The sequence below is a fragment of the Rhinopithecus roxellana genome, chromosome 21 (genome assembly GCF_007565055.1).
Source record: "Rhinopithecus roxellana isolate Shanxi Qingling chromosome 21, ASM756505v1, whole genome shotgun sequence".
NCBI lineage: Eukaryota > Metazoa > Chordata > Mammalia > Primates > Cercopithecidae > Rhinopithecus > Rhinopithecus roxellana.
In genome coordinates this window covers 42201845-42223945 of record NC_044569.1, presented here as the reverse complement: position 1 = coordinate 42223945, position 22101 = coordinate 42201845, and the positions used below count along the sequence as shown (strand labels likewise).

Below are 22101 nucleotides of genomic sequence, written 5' to 3'. Positions count from 1 at the left end.
CGACCAGCAGTCTCTGCTGCAAGTTGCTGCTGGGCTGCTCAGTATTCTCCAGAATGATCTACATGGCTGTCATTTGTTCATTTGTTCTCACAGGGATATTTTTAGATTTACCCATCCTGAAGCGGTGTCATTTTTGTCACTGACATAAACTAGATTTATGCAGGTTTTTCTCTGTGAGGTCTTCGGCAGCTTCTGGAGGAAAGTACTGGTTTCTGAACACATGAGCATTGCTTTTGGGACTTTGGGTTAACTTCCACCATGGATTTCTTTTCTTTTCTTTGTTTTGTTTTGTTTTGTTTTTGATACGGAGTTTCACTCTGTCGCCCAGGCTGTAATGCAGTGGCGTGATCTTGGCTCACTACAACCTCTGCCTCCTGGGTTCAAGTGATTCTCATGCCTCGGCCTCCTGAGTAGCTGGGATTACAGATGCCCTCCACCATGCCTGGCTATTTTTTGTATTTTTAGTAGAGAGTTTCACCATGTTGGCCAGCCTGGTCTCGAACTCCTGACCTCAGGTGATCCACCACCTCAACCTCTCAAAGTGCTGGGATTACAGGCGTGAGCTACCGCGCCTGGCTTGGGTTTTTTAAAATTATTTTTTATTTTTTATATTTTTTAGTGCACAGTTACATGTATCTTCACTTACCTCTTGAATTTTACTCTAAGTCGGTGAGATAAAACAAAACACAACAGTGTGTATATTCCTCCCTCTCCGTGCCGATTCTGTTCACTAGGCCTTGCATTCATTCATTCATTTATTCATTGGTCCATTCATTGATCCTAAACCACTTACTAAGAACCTGCTGTTACTAGGCACCGTGCTAGGCTTCCAGGAGACAGTGAAGCTTGCGGGACTTCCCCTTCTGTACTGGACTCAGAGTTTGAAGGTGGCCTCATGTTCATGCCGCATGGTGAGTGCTGTGGTGGGGAGAGGGCGGGGGCCTTGGGCACCCACAGCAATGGATCCCATCTTGTCACCTCTGCTTTCTTCTCAGCCACCAAGCCCACACATCCTCCCCCCATCATCTTTCTGATCTTTGCCATTGTGCTCTGGGGATTCACAGTCTGTTGTGGATGTACGTTCCTTTTTGATCCCACTTCCTCCTTACTGAGGAAACCTGAGACATCCTTGCTTCTCTTACAAAATATTAGATTAAGATGAAAACTGGTGTTGGCTTTTGAAGGATTGTCTAGAAAATTATTGGGCCGATGACTGGGGTGGGTAGAAGATGGGGGCTGGTAAATTTTGGAGATGAAATAGGTGATGTTCATGGTCCTTCCTTAAGTTATACGTGCTGAAAAGCGAAAGCAGAGACTGTCATTGAGTAAAGGTCTGGGCCACCACTCAGAGAGAAGGTGCATTGCTATAGTGGGAAAGCGTCTTCCCTTTTCTAAGCCCTACTCAGTCCAACAAAGCAGTTTATCTGTTTATAGAAAGTGTGTTGAAACCATCATAGAGAAGTGAACTCAGTGAGCAGAAGTCTGAGCTTTCAGATTCCCTCAAAGGAAATAACATTGTGACAGATCCAAAAATCCTAATTTATAACTTAACAGCCCTGAGAACTAAGCTTAAGGCCAGCTTCATATTTTCTCATTTTTTAAAAATTAAAAAAAATTTTTTTTCTTAACAGATTAAATTGTTAAGTAGAATAAAGTGTTATCTGGGTTACATTTGAGGCATGTTCTTGCTAGTTTTGCCAGGCCGATATTTGCAGGAGGGTGGTGTAGGGCTCCAGGTTGCTTTATCCAGTCAGGATCTAGCCTGTTTGATTTAAGTCCTTTGTTGGCAACATTGGAAATGGACTCTGAACAACGCTGTGAAGAAACTTACGACTGGTTCATCATTCAGAGAGATACCGAGAGGGCAAGAGGCTACCTGTGGTGTTGGTGTTCCGAGCTGGTGGGTGGGCCTTCTGCATCCCATCTCAGGGGGCCCCGCCCTCCCAGTATTGGGTGGCCTTGGCTCTCCATACACTTTTCATGAATAACTGTTTGGGCCAGATGTCTCCCACCCCTGTCAGCCAGCAGATACCAAGGCCTGGATCCCATATTATAGACATGGCTACTGGGGGCTTACCCTTGTGTTTCGGGGCCTCTCTGAGCACTGAAATCATTGAAATCCAGGAAGCCCTGGTTTTTCAGATCTGGCCATTGCCTTATGTGTCTGTTTAAATTCCCAAACAGAAATATTGAATCAGAAAATCCCCTCTTCTTACGTATCCCAAAGGTTGATATTAAATAGTATTTGGTTGTAATTGTGGAAGGGTCCTTAGGAAAGCAGTCTTCCCAGGCCAGAATTTCTGAGTTTTGACAGAAGCACTGCAAGTTCTAGAATTTAAGTATCATAAAATAATCAGGTCAGCTGTCATTAAAATGTCTAAAGTTCTATTACTATCTATTGCTTCCACTTCTGATCCACACTTAACAGACCTTGACATCTTTATATGACAGGATCTGAACTTGAGCCCATAACAACTTAGTCTTTGTAACAAACTTAATCAGGGTTAAGAGGAGAAAGTTCTTGCAACAGAGCCTAGAGTTAGTTCCCAAACTTGGGTGTCTGTCAGAATCATGGGTAACAGATTTTTAAAGACCTCATTTCCAGCTTTTTAGGTAGTAGGTCTGGGTTGGGGTTCAGGAACTTGTATTTGTTTTTATCCCCCTTTCCCATATTTTTCTTGAATGCACCTACATTCTTAAGCACCAAAACTTGATTCTATTGCAGACAGTCCAAGGACCACTCTGAGAAATACTGACCTAGAGTGTGCTCCTTGCCAGTTTTCCTCATTTAGTGGGGAAAAAGAAGTTAGATATAAAAACCTCCCTGACTGCGCCTTCAAACAGTGGAGGTGATGGGGTTGCTCTAATTTAGAAAGACAGAGTTCGTGATCTACAGGGAGTTGACTGGAACCTCAGATCCTCCAGAGCACACCTCATCCTGGCTAAATCTCATTCTCTCAGGAGGGAGTCCTCTGAGGCCCAGCACCAGCTCAGAAAGATTCAAAAACTCCCCTGTATTTTTTCTCTGTAAAAGACAAAGGACAGGACAATTCCCAAGGCTCGGAGCCTTTATGTAGTCAGTTTTCTGTTGAACTGATTTTGGAAGTAGCACAAAGTAGCAAGAGCTCTTACTTTTACATGGAACTATGCTTCCCTAACCTGGCTCGTCTTCATAATTAGTTTTTAAGCTTTAAAACAAAGAGAAGGCCAGGCGCGGTGGCTCAAGCCTGTAATCCCAGCACTTTGGGAGGCCGAGACGGGTGGATCACGAGGTCAGGAGATCGAGACCATCCTGGCTAACACGGTGAAACCCCGTCTCTACCAAAAAATACAAAAAACTAGCCGGGCGAGGTGGCGGGTGCCTGTAGTCCCAGCTACTCGGGAGGCTGCGGCAGGAGAATGGCATGAACCTGGAAGGCGGAGTTGCAGTGAGCTGAGATCCGGCCACTGCGCTCCAGCCTGGGCGACAGAGCCAGACTCTCTGTCTCAAAAAAAAAAAAAAATAATAAAACAAAGAGAAATTTCCGTTTTTTAAAACCACCCCAGATGATTTTCATGTACAAAAACTTTTGAAGCAGTGTAATAATAGTAAGTAATGTTCTTTAAGTTCAACCTTAATAGGAAATTCCCCACCAGGTCTACTCTTTTTATTTCCATATCTCTAAGTTGGTTCATACAACAGAATTCACTGAATGCCACCCACCTATGTGCCAGAGGTATTTCTAGCTGTCTGGAAATGGTGGCATGGTCCTCACCAGTTTCCTTGCCCTTAGCATCTACCCTTAGTCATCAAGACTAACGGATTTTCAGCTCCCTGTGTGTCTCTTCTGCCTTAGAGCTGTGCGGTCTCTTGCCTGAATTTGTTGTGGTGACTTCTGGAGTAGTCTCTCTGCCTTTAGCTACCTCTTCTCCAGTTCATCCTCCTCCTGTGACCTAATCCTGTCACTTCCCTGAACAGAAGCACTGATTGCACCCGTTGCCCACATGGTAAGCTTGCCCAGAGTCCAAGGCCTTGCATCATCTCACTTTTGTCTCTCAAAACTCAGCACACTTTCCCATAAGCTGTTCTGTCTGCCTGGCACTGCCCGCTGGGAACCTCCCCTCCTTAGTCTGTTCAGCCCTTTATACATACTTCCACTCGAACAAATATTTTCTGCTCCATGAAGCCTTACCTAACTCTCCCAAGCAGATTTTTTCTCTTTTTGTTCTCTGGTCTTCCTAATAGTTTCCCAAATAGCATTATCATAAGGGATTATGTTACATAAGACACCTGGCCACCTCTAGGTTACTCTGGGATTCTTGGAGAAAACCATAGGGATTTAGTATAACTTGAGTTCAGCCCTCAGATTTTTTTGCCCTCAGGGACACCACATGACCTTGAGACCCAATGATTTAAGCCATGGGTCAGAGGCAGTAGAGGAAGTTGGGACCCTGAGTAGAGGTAGAACTGTGTTCTAGTGAATAGTACACACCTCTTATCTCAATCTCAAATATAAAATGAAATTAATAATGCCTGCTATCATAACCTACATTCTCTTTTTGAAAATCAAATGAGGTATATTTGAGGAAGTTCTTGAAAAATATTGCATGCTAATCAAATGCAAACCGTAATCATGGGTGTCCTGAAGGAGTTCGGTCCAGGAGCATAGGAGCAAGCTGGAACGTTTACCCACGTCCTGGGTAACAGTGTCCTGTTGTCTGTTTCCTGAAGCATCTGATACCTCTGTTCCCTCCTAGCATACTCCTCATGCTCATGAGCAGAACGTTAGCTGCAATGGCATATGCTTTGGTAAAAACTGTTTTAATCTCTGTCCACAAGCCTCACAACATGTGGCGCTCCCAGGAGTCTGCTTTGTAGTCCAGTGGGAGGGTTAATAGTAGTGGTGTGAGGAGACTTGGAGGGTGAGTATGGCTTCTTTGGACTCCCTGTAATCATTCATCATTATGTAGCCAAGTAGCATTAAGTAAAAATGATACTCAGATTGCTGAAAGTGGCCCACTTGCAGTAAGAAATCTGGAGGCTTCATGAAGGCTTTTGTCATGTTTACTTAGAGTATTTCTATCACTTAGAGATGCAATCAGGGGCATAGGTTCTAGACTCATGCTTGTTTGAATATTAGCTCTGCCATTTAATAGTGTGCTGACCTTGGATGTTTCTGAACCTGAGTTTCCACATACAAATGGGAATACCAAATCCATAGGTGTCTGTGAAGACTATATGAGATAACATACAGGTTGACATAGCATTGACACATGAGAGACGTGTAACAAGTGTAGTTGTGTGTTTGTTGGTAGTACTAACGATACTAGTACTGATTAGATGTTTGGAGATAAAGTTAAGGAACAGATTTTGAAACACTTAAAAGAGTGGTATAGAATGTATCCATTTTGAGGCCAGTCGTGGTGACTCAAACCTGTAATCTCAGCATTTTGGGAAGCCAAGGCAGGTGGATTGCTTGAGCCCAGGAGTTCAAGACCAGCCTGGGCAACATGGCAAAACCCCATCTCTACAAAAAAATACAAAAATGAGCTGGGCATGGTGGCACATTCCTGTGGTCCCAGCTACTCAGGAGGCTGTGGTGGGAGCATTGCTTGAGCCCAGGAGGCGGAGGTTACAGTGAGCAGAGATCGCACCATTACCCTCCAGCCTGGGCAACACAGTGAAACCCTGTCTCAAAATGAAAATAAAAATAGATAGAATGTGTCTATTTTGTGCTGATAATGTATAAATTATTGTTTTAACTACCTTGTGTCTCTGATAGCTCTTTTCCTTAACAAAAGTTATTTTTGATTGAACACATCAAATAATTGAACTAATTTTAAGCAGTTTTTGTAGGAAGGGGACTGGTATTTGAACCTATTTACTGATACTTTTTTTTTTTTTTTTTTGGAAATGGAGTTTTCGTTCTGTTGGCCAGGCTGGAGTGCAATGGCACAATCTCAGCTCACTGCAATCTCTGCCTCCTGGGTTCAAGCAATTCTCCTGCCTCAGCCTCCCGAGTAGCTGGGGCTACAGGCGTGCGTCACGATGCAGGCCTATTTTTTTAATTTTTAGTAGAGATGGGGTTTCACCATATTGGCCAGCCTCGTCTCAAACTCCTGACCTCAAGTGATCTGCCCGCTTCGGCCTTCCAAAGTGCTGCGATTACAGATGTGAGCCACCACACCCAGCCTTCATTATCTTTAAAAATAGAAATAATACCACCTCTAAAGTAATTCTGAGATGATAATGTATAAGTTTAAGAATTTGGGATGTTACAAGCTTTCAAAAAAAAGTTGCTTCTGGTGTGATTATTGTTAATGTTAGAGTATTTCAGAGATGTGTTAGAAGCATTTTTGGTATTTGTTAAAAGAATGGGCTGGGTGTATTCTTCTTGTTCCAAGAATCAACAAGTGCACTTTAATATTTTTATTTGTGCACGCAAGCCTCAAGGGTAGGGATGCTGCTTCTGTGACTGTTTTTCATTTCCACATTTTGCTCTCTGTGTGGGCATCTCCAAACCAGCCTGCATTTCTGGTTATATATTCTCTCTCTGCTCTTGTTCTTTTTTCTCTATGACTTCTTGTTTGTTTCTTTCTGCATGGCTCTCCCTTGGTCTCTGTCACTCTCCGTTATTTATTTTCTCCTCCCACATTTTCCCTCATCATTCATGATAAAATATGAGGAATAGTTTATAGTGGGTTGTTTTGCTGTATTTTTTAAACATTTGGGTTACATCATTGTGTATCTTTTCTACTGCTGGTTCAGAGTGTGGCTTTCCCAGGTGTTGACCAGGACAGGTCTGACTTGGTTCTTACTGTGTGGCTATGCTGGGCTGGCATGTAGGAATAAGGTATATGGCGCTAGATTCTGCTTCAAGAGAAGGCTGTTTAACATATCCCTCGTGCCTATGATGAACAACTGCGTTTCCTCTGGACATAACTGTGAGGAAGCCTCTTTCCCCCGCTCTGTTGTGGTGAACCTTCTAGCAAGCAGCTGCTCAGCATTCCCAGGGTGTAGCACTTTCAGCTACAGGCCTTCCTTTACTTTTGTTTTACCAGCCTTCGTAATATAAATGTAATTGTTTCATTATCTGTCAAGAGAAAACCAGTTATTTGACAACCTATATTTTTCTACATTTAGCAACTGGCATTTACACATTAGATTTTCCCATATAACAGCACATTCCTTAACCATGGTAATTAAAATAATCTTGAATAGATACAGTTACACTTAATTATGAATTTTATGCTGTAGTTGATGGAAACTTGTTACATATTTATGTTTATTTTTATTTTATTTTTTTTTTTTTGAGACGGAGTCTCGCTCTGTTGCCCGGGCTGGAGTGCAGTGGCCGGATCTCAGCTCACTGCAAGCTCCGCCATTCTCCTGCCTCAGCCTCCCGAGTAGCTGGGACTACAGGCGCCCGCCACCTCGCCTGGCTAGTTGTTTGTATTTTTTAGTAGAGACGGGGTTTCACCGTGTTAGCTAGGATGGTCTCGATCTCCTGACCTCGTGATCCGCCCGTCTCGGCCTCCCAAAGTGCTGGGATTACAGGCTTGAGCCACCGCGCCCGGCCCATATTTATGTTTATAAGACTTGTTGGTGGCTGAATGTCAGTGCTTAAAAGTTAGCATTTTTTAGTTTCTTTTAAGAAAAGGCGTAATAGTTATGATTTTTTTGTTTTGTTTTGTTTCTTGTAATAAAATTCATTTTAACATTGCCACCACCATTCAAGCAGTAATACAAAGATTGACTGCTTGGATACTGTTTAATACATATGTGTGCTGTATAGGTAAAAAGCATGTTGTGAATATGCATTACTTACAGAATATGAAAAGGAGGATGCATGAGATTTGGCTGTGTTATATTTTAGAACCACATGTGAATCTACGGTGACCTCAAAATAGAAATTTAATTATTAAAAACATAATGGGATGTTATATGAATATTTTGATGAAACACTCTTTCCTCTCTACACTTTGTTTTTTTTTTATGTTCCTTATTTTTTTATTCTTATTTAGTGCTAGTTCATTTGTTCATTCAAGAATTGATTATTGAGCATTTGATAACGTGCTTAACTTGGTTTAGCTATTGAGGGCAAATCAATTATTCCAAAACCAAAACCATCACCAGATTGTAATTGTTTGATACCACATAAAGGATGTCACCTTATTTTGTTATGTAGGAGTAAGTTTTGCAGAACAAGCGTTTTCCAGCTCTTCTGTGGGTGCATTTTAGGGCCTTGGTAACATTAACTTTAAAATATTTTAAAAATTTCTTCTAGGGTAAAATTACCATGGCGATGCTTCATGGTGTAGAACTGATGGGCCTTGATTACACATTCATCTGCGTGTAGGAACAGGAAACAATTTAGAATCAGGGTTCTGCCGTGGCCACTCATCTGTGAAGAGCAGAGTGAATTTCTGTGCAGGCAGATATCCTGGAGGCCCCTGAGTTTTCCCAAGAAGATAGCTTTCTTTCTCCCAGTTCGGTTTTGAACTCAGCTGGCAACACATAACATGGAGCATGGAACTTTAAGCTCAAGGCAGCCTCCAAGCTGGGTGTAGGGAAACCATGAACGGCCTGTGGCAGACAGCCTGGAGAGCAGTCAGTCCGTCCTGTGGTTGGCTGAACGTTGGCCCCTGAATTGGCTGGAGCAGTGCAGGGTCTCTTGGTTGCTCTCTGTCATTCCAGTCTCCAGAATGGCTTTCCCTGAATTGTACTTTGACATCATATAGGGGTGTCAGTATCTAATGAATAAAATGTGCGAGTGTGTTCAATAGTTGGAAGTGAAATCTGACATTAGGACTGAAGGGGGGATTTTTTTTTTTTATTAGCGGAAAAGTTGGGGATGGGGCCAAGGCACTAAAGCCACCCCTGGCTTGAGCTATACTTCCTCTCCTTTGAGCCTTTCTGGAGAACTCCTTGCACACCTTTTGATCCTGATTTGAATAGTGAACTGAGGTTGAGGAACAAGAGTAAAACCCTTTTCTGTGCTTTGAACTTTGTAGAAGTTGAATGCATGTTCCAGTTCGTTATATTGAGGCATCGAAGGGATTTTTCCCTAGAGGTAATGTTATAAATAGGCTAGGGTCAGGCAAACCTGCCAGAGTTTATTTAATCTAGCATGTATCTGAACCATACTATTCTGTTAATAGTTCCTTACAAAACGTAGCTCTCAGTAATTTATTACATTGGTTCTGTTGGAAGATGAATCTCTGGTTTCTCCTGGGGATGATGTTTTTTCTGTTTGGCTGCTATGGCCAAAGTGGATGCAGTAGCCCCAGGTTCCTAAGGGTCTTGGGCAGGAGGTCAGGGTTCTTTGGTGACTCTGTGCTGGTCCTAACTTTGAGGAAAAAGTCCCTAATGGCAGAGTCAGTGCTATCCAGGTTGCTGGGAAAGAAAAGGGAATGCCTCAGGCCCTGGCTGGAGCAGCCTCTCAGATACAAAGGAGAATAGTCTGGGGTGGTCCGTGTGTGGAAATGTGTAAAAACAGTGGTAGCATGAGACTGTTGGGTTCAAAATTAACAAGGCTAATGATACCAAATGTGGCGTACGAGTGAGTGGTGTCGTTTTTGTTACAACTCTTCTTTGCCATTGTCAATAGATCACAAATTTAGTGTTAACATCTCATCTAATTTTTGTTTCTCGTAGTCTCAAACCATGAATTATGTGGGACAGCTGGCTGGGCAGGTGATTGTCACTGTAAAGGAACTCTACAAGGGCATTAACCAGGCCACCCTCTCTGGGTGCATCGATGTCATCGTGGTGCAGCAGCAGGATGGCAGCTATCAGTGTTCGCCTTTTCACGTTCGGTTTGGGAAGCTGGGAGTCCTGAGATCCAAAGAGAAAGTGGTGAGTGTCCTCAAGGAGAGGAAAAGTCATCCTGAGATTGAAAGAGAAAGTGAGTGAGTGTCCTCAAGGAGTGGAAAAGTCATCCTCTATGAATACATCACTACTGTGAGCTTTCTGGGCTTTTTTTTTTTTTTTTTTTTGAAAACCTGAATGATGGGAGACAGTGTTATGAGAAGTCAACCTTTATGTATTGCTTTTGAAGTCGCTTTTAAAACCAGAAAGCTTGACTGCAGGAAGTCTCTTCAAAAAAAGGGAAACTGAAAATTATTATAATAATCTTACATGTTGCAACTCAGAAAAGCAAAACAGAAACTAGATGGGAGAACTTAGGCATATTTAGAAAAAGAAAAATTTCCTTTACCTTATATAGTATTTTTAAATATTTAGGTTACTTCATACTAATTGTAAGTGGAATAGGTTGGTATAGTCAAGAAAACACACACACACACACACATTTTTTTGAGTCGGAGTCTCGCTCTCTTGTCTAGGCTGGAGTACAGCAGTGTGATCTCAGCTCACTGCAACCTCAGCCTCCCAAGTGCCTGGGATTACAGACACACGTCACCACGGCCCCCTAATTTTTTTGTATTTTTAGTAGAGAAGGGGTTTCACCATGTTGGCTAGGCTGGTCTCAAACTCCTGACCTCAACTGATCCACCCGCTTCGGCCTCCCAAAGTTCTGGGATTGCAGGTATAGAGCCACTGCACCTGGCTGTTTTTTTTTTTTTTTCTTTTTTTAAAGGAAATTAATGCCACATTTTGTTTGTTTTGACAAAGCTGTAAAAACTTTTGTAATCTAAATTATGTTGTTGATACCAGGACTTGTCCCCACATTTGACTGAGATACTAACCAACAGACCATAGGCTGGTTGACTTTTGTTTGTTTTAGGGAAGATTCATTCAGGAAGAAGATATTTGTATAGGTTTTAATTTTTTTTTTTTTTTTTTTTTTTTTTTTTTTTGAGATGGAGTCTTGCTCTGTCACCCAAACTGGAGTGCAGTGGCCAGATCTCAGCTCACTGCAAGCTCCGCCTTTCGGGTTCATGCCATTCTCCTGCCTCAGCCTCCCAAGTAGCTGGGACTATAGGCGCCCACCACCTCGCCCGGCTAGTTTTTTTTTGTATTTTTTTAGTAGAGACGGGGTTTCACTGGGTTAGCCAGGATGGTCTCGATCTCCTGACCTTGTGATCCGCCCGTCTCGGCCTCCCAAAGTGCTGGGATTACAGGCTTGAGCCACCGCGCCCGGCTGTGTAGGTTTTTCTTTTTTCTCTCTCTCTTTTTTTTTTTAGATGAAGTCTCGCTCTGTCGCCCAGGCTGGAGTGCAGTGTCGTGATCTCGGCTCAATGCAAGCTCTGCCGGGTTCACGTTATTCTCCTGCCTCAGCCTCCCAAGTAGCTGGGACTACAGGCGCCTGCCACCACGCCCGGCTAATTTTTTTGTATTTTTAGTAGAGATGGGGTTTCACCATGGTAGCCAGGATGGTCTCAATCTGACCTTAAGATCTGCCCGTCTCGGCCTCCCAAAGTGCTGGAATTACAGGTGTGAGCCACCACGCCCAGCCAGGTTTTTCTTTTTTGTATATCCTCTTCAGGTTATGGAGCAGCTGGAAGTTTTGCTAGTATATCTGATGTTAATCAGATGAGAAAACAGAGCTAGTAATAACACTTTGCAGGTACATAGTAAGATTTCTGTTTCTACACTTGCCCCACAGTGTCTACTTAACAACATAGAAAGGCTTTGTCAGCATTTTAAAGCACAACAAAAGATCCTCACCATTTTCTGGCACAGACCTAAAAGTATGTGGTAGAGGACCACTGGTGTAAGTCGAAAACATTTATTTTCAGCTTTCTGCTGTTTTATATAGCTGATCTTTAAATAGAAATTTCCCTCTATTTAATTAAACTTAAATGTTATTTTGAGAGGGAAAGAAAATGGATTTCACAAAACTAGAAATTCTTTTTCTTTTTTTCCTCCAAGAATAGCGTCTCATTTCTAGGTATTACAAAATCAGTTTACACAGGAGAACGACATTTCAGGGTAGCAGGGCTTGTGTGGTCTGGCCTCTGTTCAGGGTCACGCTTTAGAAAGCAAAAGCAGTTGCAGGTTACTTGGGGACTTAGAAACTTTCCATTGCACAACAGTGTTATTTAGCCATAGTTGAGCTTCTCTGGGATTTTTTCTTTCTTTGTGGTAATACCAGTAGTACTTTCAGACTGGACCTGTTCTGGGGGGATTGGCAACAAACTGAAGTTTCCCATTAGTTCTGTATGGATCTATTGTAAAACTGCTGATAAGGTATCAATCATCATTACTTTTTTTGCTGGGATTTTTTTTTTTATCACACTGGATCAGTGTCTAGCCTTTCAAAATGGAACCTGCAGGCAGATATATATATAAGAACTTACACATCTGTAAACGGTGACCAAATAGATAAAACACCTTTTCCTGCATGCTGTGTGCCACTAATTTAGGAAATAGTACAATTCCTGTGCAAAAGCTACACAATCATGTTACTCTCTTGTCAAAACGTTGCATTTTTAATAGGCATGTACCCGTGAGACACAGGAAAAGATAATTTTTTTCCCCCTACTCCCTTAAGTATCTCAGAAACCAAAAAAATATGTTTGGGAGGAAATGTGGCCATTTGATTTACCAGAACAGCTTTCCTGTGAGAAAACTGAAAAACTGTGAGAGTAAACCTGAAATCATGCCTACTTTGAGATATGCTGGCAATTTGCATTAACTATTTGTCTTATTTTAAGTCAGTTTGGGTTAGGGAAAGCTGGCCATTGATTTGAAAGTAAGACCCCAATTTTTCAAATATGGGTGTACCTGTGAAGTGAACTTGAAATCATGACCAGCTTGAAACCACTGTTTAGAGTGATTTAGTATAATAATTTTCCCACTGCCATTGATATGTAATTGTTTGATAGAACAGCAGTACTCCCAGTAAATTTAATAACTTAGGAGTTTAATTTTATAAAGTAAACCTGTACTTGATATTTTAAAATTTATTTTTATTGGTATCAGAAAACTGATGACTTGCTTATTTATAAAAGTTTCTTTTCTTTTTTTTTTTTTTTTGAGATGGAGTCTCACTTTGTCACCCAAACTGGAGTGCAGTGGGGCAATCTCTGCTCACTGCAACCTCCGCCTCCCTGATTCAAGCGATTCTCCTGCCTCAGTCTCCCGAGTAGCTGGGATTGTAGGTGCACACTACCACACCTGGCTGATTTTTGTATTTTCAGTAGAGACGGGGTTTCACCATGTTGGCTAGGATGGTCTCGAACTCCTGATCTCAGGTAATCCACCTGCCTTGGCCTCCCAAAGTGCTGGGATTATAGATGTGAGCCACCATATCTGGCCAGATTATTATCAAAGTTAAATAACCCAGCATATTAACACTATTTTCATTGCTGATAACAGAAATTTATCCTCTTCTAGCTTAGGCAAAACAACTTGCTGTCAGAATTCCCTTTTTCTTTCCCCACCTCTCAGCTCTGCTTCCACTTGTGTTTTCTCTGTAATGTAAGATGGCCACCAGTACCTCCAGGCTCACGATCTGTTAACACATCAACCCCAGTGGGGAGAGAGCTTCCTACAGCAGTATCAGTATTTAGCCTCCCTGTCAAAGGAACAGACATATCTCTGGGACCAGTTTCTGTAGCTGGAAAAGGGGTATATTTATTGGCTTGGACAACAGTCCACCTCTACTCGCTGAAGCCACACCAGAAATACAGGTTGACTATCCCTTATCTGAAATGCTTGGGACCAGAGCATTTTGGATTTCAGTTTTTTTCATTGTTTGGAATATTTGCATCATACTTACTGGTTGAGCATCCCAAACCTGAAAATCTGACATCTGACATCCGAAGTGCTCCACTGAGCATTACCTTTGAGTGTCATGGTAGTGCTCAAGAAGTTTCAGATTTTTGAGCATTTTTGGATTTCAGATTTTTGGATTTGAGACCCAACTTGTATATGATTTGAAACAGGATGAATAGACTCCTAAAAGACATTTGAGATATTCTTACCCAAAGAGTGGTAAGCCAGTTCAAAAGTCTACTACATCGACTGTTTCTCAGAGATACCAGTTTCATTTCAGCATCTTAGTCCTATATTATGTTCAGCACAATTAAGCCACAGTGTAAGAAGTAAGACTATATGGAAATGAGGGGTTATTTTTAAAACCGTTTTACTAGCATTTAATATATCAAATTAGTGTCCTTTTTAAAATAATCACCTTGGTGGGAAGAATTTGTTCCAACTTGGTGCTCTCTCAAAATATTTTTAAAACTTTTGTGTTGTTGTTGCCTAAAGATTTCACAGCATATTCTTTTAAGTATTGCCAATATTGGCATAATTTGATGTTAGGTTTAATATTTGGAAAGACCAAACTCCATTTAAAGTCAGACAAAGATAATAAAGTAAGTAGTCATATTGAGAAATGTCGTATTTGATTTCTAAAAGTAAGGGCTGTGAAGTGTTAATTTTTCTGAGATGGTGTATGAATAGAGTCTGAATTTGCATGTTACAGAAGCATTCTTCTATTTTCCTGGCTACCCTGGATAAATGGATAGCCTCCAAAAATGAAATTAGTTGCTCAAATTGTCCCAATTTGACTGTTAGTATAGGTCCTTCAAGTTGAGTTCCTTTGAAATACTCCCATCTGTTTTTGAACCCTTACTTCCCGGTACCCGAAGATGTTCCAGAAGAAGCTACTTTCCCTGCCTCAGCTCTGGCATTGGTTATTTTACCTCAGTTTCTTTTATTGAAGAATAGTATTCACAAACAAAGATCTGGTTATTAGGTGTGCTCATTACTCCTGAGGTATCATTGCTTTTAGGCAACCCGAGCTGGCAGAGCTAGGAAGTGGGTTGGATGTGTGTGCAGACACACACACACACCCACCCACCCCTGCATCTATATATAAAAATCATGAGTGCACATGGTTCCTCCAATTCCCATCCGCCATCACAGGCTTCTTCCCCCTCCTTATTTGTAACTTTTCTCTTTCAACGGGAAACATTGCTCTGAGTATCATCAGTATATCTGCTTAGTTAATCCTAACACAAAATAGTTTCGGAATTGCTAACTCAAATCTCTGTGAATGTACTAAGTACTGTACAATATTTGTTTGGAGTAACTTATATAAAATATGTCTTTAGACTTACAATACAAGTCAAAATGCTGTTTCCAGGGTGACTAAGGTCTTAGTCCCATTCTTCCTCACCTGCTTCAGTGTGGTTATGTTATTCATATATAGGAGGTTTTTTGTTTGTTTGTTTGTTGTGTTGTGTTTTTCTTTTTGAGACAGAGTTTCACTCTTGTTGCCCAGGCTGGAGTGCAATGGTGTGATCTCGACTCACTGCACCCTCCACCTCCCAGGTTCAAGTGATTCTCCTGCCTCAGCCTCCCGAGTAGCTGGGATTACAGGTGCCCACCACACCTGGCTAATTTTGTATTTTTAGTAGCAACGGGATTTCACCATGTTGGTCAGGTTGGTCTCAAACTCTTGACCTCAGGTGACCTGCCCATCTCAGCCTCCCAAAGTACTGGGATTACAAGCATGAGCCACTGCGCCTGGCTCATACATAGGAGTTTTATAACAAGCATTTTGACAAAATATGTTGATAAGGTTTGGATGTCCCCTCCAAATCTCATGTTGGAATGTGAACTCCAGTGTTGGAGGTGAGCCTGGTGGGAATGTGAACTCCAGTGTTGGAGGTGAGCCTGGTGGGAATGTGAACTCCAGTGTTGGAGATGAGCCTGGTGGGAGGTGTTTGGATCGTGGGGGCAGATCCCTCATGGATGGCTTAGCACCATCCTCTTGGGGATGGATGAGTTTTTGCTGAGTTGACAAGATACAGTTGTTTAAAAGTGTGTGGCACCTTTGTGTGGCACCCCCAGTCTCTTGCACCTGCTCTCACTATGTGATGTGTCTGCCCCCACTTCGCCTTTCACCATGAGTAAAAGTTTTCTGAGTCCTCCCCAGAAACCAAGCAGATGCCAATGCCATGCTTGTACAGCCTGCAGAACCATGAGCCAGTTAAACCTCTTTTCTTTATAAATTGCCCAGCCTTGGGTATTTTCCTTATAGCAACACAAAAATGGCCTAACGCATATGTCTACCTGAATATTTTTTTAAACATGGTATTACTTATCCCATCATTTCACCTGGTTCCTGGGAAAATGGAACCACCATCATCAGTGACCAGTCACAGCACCGATTGTCACCTGTTACTTACGTAGTGAGCTGTGGGCTGAAGAGCTGTCAGTGAGGTTGTACTTGATGCAGTTGCTCACAGCTCACATACTGAGGTTCCTCAAACTTATGTGTATCTGAACTGTGTGAGGTGAGGCCTGCCTGTGCCATAACTTGGAAAGTGTGCAAATGTTTGACAATAATATTTCCATTTTAAATTTGAAAAATAACTTAAACATTTTTTATATATTGTAAAAATAAGATGGTGAAACATTTTCTTTCAATTCCTAGTTATCCATCTCTCCTTCTACCAGCTCCATTTGGCTTCTTAGGGGTTGGGTAGGGGCAAGTAGCAGTGTTTCTCAGAGGCTGCATGTAGTTCTCAAAACTATACTAAGTTTGGCTTGAGAACTCAAGAGTTCCGGTTTAGTTTAACTTGATGGAAAGACTCCTTGAACATTAAGTCATACTTTGTTTCTCCCACAGATTGATATAGAAATCAACGGCAATGCAGTGGATCTTCACATGAAGTTGGGTGACAACGGAGAAGCTTTCTTTGTTGAGGAGACTGAAGAAGAATATGTAAGTTCGCGTGGGTCACACCCTCCTTACACAGTGTGCTCAAGCCTCTGGCACATGGCCCAAACTGACTGTTTAGCAGTTTTTTATGGTTGATTGTACACAGGACTGTTGTTGGCTAGACAAGCTTTAGTTTCATGTTGAAGAACTAAGCCATCAAAAAGGAGCTGAAGGGATGAGGAATTTTTCTCCATACAAAGTTTCAGGGTGCAGGGAGCATGCTGAATGCATGTACTTACACTTTTTGTAAGGGAAGGCACATCACTTTCTAACTTTAGTGAGCTTACTTACTTAGCGTTGCTTCTGGTTCGCATCTTGACTTGAATACATTCATTTCTGCCTGAGTAAGGCATTTCTCTTCTGGCTATGTGTTTATCCACACGTGTCCTTTCCACTGGGAATCATGTTTACCATTTTAGTTGGGATATTACATCGCTCACCTTTAGTAGTCAGGTAAATTCATTTATTATGATCTCAAGAGAGTTAAATTGATTGGCCTATATCCTTTTATAAGTGATTACATGTTTGACTTCTTCTAGCAAATGAGCATGATTTGTTATGATCCCCCCTCCCCGGCACATACATTCTGTATCTACTGACTTTGAACGCTGATTAACTGTTCTTGATGGATTCAGTGTGGATCTATTTATTTATTTGTAGATTTTACATTCTCACTAAAAATTCAGATCACATAATGTTAATCTTCTTAAAAATTCTTTCAAAGGCATCAGTACATCATTCTTAAGAATAAAATCTCAAATAGCAAAACTGATGAGCGTCAACTTATTAAGGATACAGGACTACTGTTTTGGCTTTGAAGATGAACTTACAGTTTGATATAATAAATTTACAAAGAAAATTATTACCAAAAAATACAATAGTAAAATGAGGATTGTTTATCATTTTTTGATTGAGAAACCAGCTGCTTAGTTATCAGTATATAAAGCAGCATTGAAACACTATGATTTATGAAGGGGAAGCTTGATCAGACTGGTGCTTTTTCTAGTTTCTTAACTACTTGTCTTTATAATACCTTGTTTGCATTTACTTGGCCTAAGCAACATTTCTCCTTATCAGAGACCAGAGGCAGAGAGCAGAATGAAACGTAATGAAAGACATATGTCACAAAAATAAAACCCTTTTTGTATGTTTCTTAAAATTATAGATAATTCATAACACTGAACTTCTAGATCAGCAGGCACAGTAAGCGAGAGGACTGGGTTATTGATAATTACCTCGTTTTCATGGCTTATTCTGACAGTTCCACTAAAAACTATGCTTATCAAGGACAACTTTGAGAATGTCAACTTTTCAGCCTTTTTCTCCCTATTCCATGTGTGACTACATTGACCAGAGTTTCTCTTGTGTTGTATGCTTCTCTTTAAAACAAAAAATTGTTAATTTATCCAACAAATGTTGTAAGTACTAAGCTATGCCACATGCTATGAATACAGCACGCTGCTGTTCCTCTAGGGGTTCGTCATTTAGAGTAGGATAACAATGACCAAAAACCCAGTTGCCATTTATTTGCTTTTTTTTCTTTCAAATTTTTCTCATTTAATTATATGTCATCAACATTCCTTTCAAGTCTAGTTCTAAACCTAACTGTGCTTTTGATAACTGCACAGTATTCCATAGTATGGACATACCACAGTTTGTTTAACCGTTTTCTTACTGGTAGGCGTTCAGGTTATCTTCATTCCACAAACATTGCTATAATAGAACTAAGAAATACCACCAGAAACCAAAACAGCTTTCAGTAAGTAAAATAAAGATCATTGAATTAAAAAATCCTCAAAGTCAGAGACCACAGCCTCTCATCTGGGTTTCTTTTGGGCATTCAGAATATCTTATTACAGTTTCTCTATAAGTGTGTGTTGCTGGTGAACACACATTTCTCCTAGGTAAATCAAACTTTAGCTTCAGGGTAATATGTTTATCAACGCTAAGTTCAAAAGCTTAATAAAAAACAATTACAGAAACCCATACATTTTCAGAACTGTTGTTTAAAAGCTTGAGTGTTTTAAATTATATGAGGTTAATTTTTTGTTGTTTGTTTTGAGATGGAGTCTTGCTCTGTTGCCCAGGCTGGGGTGCAGTGGCGTGATCTCTGCTCACTGCAACCTCCCCCTCCCAGGTCTAAGCAATTCTTCTGCCTCAGCCTCCTAAGTAGCTGGGATTACAGGCATGTGTCACCATGCCCAGCTGATTTTGTATTTTCAGTAGAGACAGGGTTTCACCACGTTAGCCAGGTTGGTCTCAAACTCCTGACCTCAGGTAATCCGCCCGCCTCGGCCTCCCAAAGTGCTGGGATTGCAGGCGTGAGCCGCCATGCCCGGCCTGAGGTTAATTTTTATCTCTATTATGTGCCTTCCATGAATGAAACAAATGGCTAAGACATGAATTTACTGAACACCAGACTTGATCGTTTATTTAGTATTAGGAGTTTGACTGCTTCTAAATATTGGGCGTTATTTTCTTCTTTTGAATTCCTACAAGAAGGAATATTTCTTTTTTTAAAAACGTAAGTGCTTTATGGTTTAAAAATTTACTAACGTCATTTGTTATAGGATATTGTCTCTAATTGCCTTTCTCCACTTAATTTGGCAAAACGTAAGCATTGGCCACTCTGTATCACTGCATCCTCACGTCACTCACCTGTCCTGCTGCCCTTTGTCTGATACCGTGTCCTTAATCTCTGCCTTCTACTTTGTCCTGTTCTGAATGTTCTGTGTGAGTTCTTGAGCGAGTCCTGTGTGATACCTCCTGAGATTGTTGTTGCTGCTTTGATCTTTGCTTTGTGACTAATTTAATGGGCTTAGCTTTCATTATGGCTTTGGGGTGTTCATGCTGACTTGGCGTGCCAGTTCCTTCAGGCAGACTCGGTTACATGTACCCAGGTGGGCTAGCACTTAGCTGCCTCACAAGGGAAAGGCCTCCTCGGAGTACAGTAGGCAATACCTTAGTTCCGTGGGACTGTCTTGCCTTTAGGGAATATGTATTTTCTTTTTTACCACCGTGAAAATTTATGTATTCAATATATTACTGCTTTAATTCACTGTCGAGTTTGTCATGGATAACTTTTCTTTCTCCATTCTCCTTAAGGAAAAGCTTCCTGCTTACCTTGCCACCTCACCAATTCCTACTGAAGATCAGTTCTTTAAAGATATTGACACCCCTTTGGTGAAATCGGGTGGAGATGAAACACTATCTCAGAGTTCAGACATCTCACACGTCTTGGAAACAGAGACAATTTTTACTCCAAGTTCTGTGAAAAAGAAAAAACGAAGGAGAAAGAAATACAAACAGGACAGTAAGAAGGAAGAGCAGGCCACCTCTCCTGCTGCAGAAGACACATGTGATGTAGGCGTGAGCTCCGATGATGACAAGGGGGCCCAGGCAGCACGGTAGGGCTCTCAGCCTGGGAAGGGTCTTGTGCTGGTACCTAGAGTTCATGCAAAGCCAGGAGCTGCCAGTTTTTCATGGATATACAGTGTGAGGTTTGGGCTTGTTTACCCCCTTTACAGTTTATTGTGGAATCCAGCAGCAAAGGCAGTTACTTTGTTCCTTTCAACTGTTCTACAAATATACTACTGAAATGTCATTTGTAGCAGACTGGTTGTGTGTTTCTTTCCATAAAGAAGTTTCCAGGAGCCAAATAAGTTCTAAGTCAAAAGATCTGAATTAGTGATTTGTCCTTGGGTGAGCAGATACAGTTGGACACAGTGTCATCTCTGGAATTCCCCTACCCAGTGGCCTTAGGGTTGGTATCTTTTTCCTGAGGAGTTGAATTTTGTTTTATTGGAATTGCAAAGGAAGGAGTTTTATTTTTTTTTATGCGAGCAATCTTGATTGCTGCTTATTTACCTGCTCTGTAGAAGAGCTCATTATATGCCGTTTTTCATGTCAGCACTGCTTGGGGTTGAAAGGTAACAGCTGGGAGTAGAACACATTTTCTCATTCAAGATTCCGTTTTCTTTCACCTGTTCCACTCAGTGGCCACCTTGGCACTAGGACCATGGTGGGGATTCTCTTTATTGGTGACTACTGGACAAGAAGCTGCTGCCCACAAGTGGCCCTGCATTTCCAGACTCTTTATTTGTGGAGGGAGCTGCTGGTCCACTTGTGTGTTTTCACCCCCTCTGCTGAAAAGAGGTCACACCCTACTTCCTGGAAAACAGTGCCGTTCAAGTGTTTTTCATCCTAGAATAGAGGGAAATAATTTCTTTCTCTAGTTACGGAAACCAAATATATATCAAGGGTAAACTCTACCTCAATCTAGTATGTGTTTTCTTTGCCAGTCTTTTGTTTTAAATGGGTCAAATCAGGAAAAAAAATATGCTTTGTTTTGTTTTTTAATTGAGACAGGTTCTCCCTCTGTTGCCCAGGCTGGAGTGCAGTGGTGCTATCATAGCTCACTGTAACCTTGAACTCCCGAACTCAAGCAGTCCTCCCACTTCAGCCTCCCAAGTAGCTAGGACTATAGGTGCTTACCCCTATACCCGGCTAGTTTTAAAAAATTTTCTGTAGAGATAGGGTCTTGCTATGTTGCCCAGGCTGGTCTCAAATTCTTGGCCTCAAGCAACCCTCCCCGCTCAGCCTCCCAAAGTGCTGATATTACAGGCATGAACCACTGAGCCCAGCAAAAAAATGTTAATTAATATAGTATTAGTATATTATAATTATACTGCATTAATGAATAACATAATCCCTTTTTTGTAAAACTTCATTTTCTAAAATTTTGAAATCTAGATTTTAAATCTTAGAATTAAACATCTACATTTGATAGTAATTTTTTACAATTTGATATTGTAAGTAACAGCCATTTTTAATACATGAAATTGTTTTCTACTCCTCTTGTTTTATTGCTCACGAGCTGTCATGTCTGTGGCGTTCTCTCTTACTCCCCCCACACTGAATATGTAGAACACTTTGATTTCAGTTCTGATAGAATGCAGAATTCCTCCAATAGGACTAAACAACAAAAGATGGAAAGCAATAATGGAAAAGTATGTTAAGCTCTACAAACCAGAGTACACTATATTTACAAAATTTTAAAATCCTGAATGAATCAATAAATTTCGGTAATTTTTTTGTCAGTGTCAAAATACTAGCTGAGAAGAGTTTCATCGTAAACGTTCTGAACTCTACTTTTATATATCATCGATTCCCAAAGAAATTTAAGCTGATAAAAAGTACCAGAATTTCTTAAAAAGAGACTCTTCCTGTCCTTTTCCTTCCTCCTTTCAGTCTTTTAAAGGCTATTTGTCCTTCTCTTCTGTAGGAGAATAAAGTATGAGAAGTTTTACTTTTCTACTGCTTGACTTCAGGAATATTAAAAACATTATAAAAAGGCCGGGCACAGTGGCTCATGCCTGTAATCCCAGCACTTTGGGAGGCCAAGGCGGGAGGATCACCTGAGGTCAGGATTTGGAGACCAGCCTGGCCAACATGGTGAAACCCCATCTCTACTAAAAAT

The 22101-nt window shown here is 41.2% G+C and overlaps 1 protein-coding gene across 4 annotated transcripts in view; it reads left to right on the top strand.

Moving 5' to 3' along the window:
- The window catches only part of LPIN2 (lipin 2), a 95038-nt gene that overhangs the window by 43391 nt on the left and 29546 nt on the right, over positions 1-22101 (top strand). For 3 of the 4 annotated variants that reach the window (XM_030925775.1, XM_010353190.2, XM_010353192.2), the window contains exons 2-4: positions 9638-9838; positions 16530-16625; positions 19728-20029. In XM_030925775.1, the coding sequence (XP_030781635.1) occupies positions 9647-9838; positions 16530-16625; positions 19728-20029 (590 nt within the window). In that variant the 5' untranslated portion in view covers positions 9638-9646. Of the gene's footprint in view, positions 1-726; positions 912-9637; positions 9839-16529; positions 16626-19727; positions 20030-22101 lie in introns of those variants that run through there. The other variant, XM_030925774.1, reaches the window with a different exon arrangement.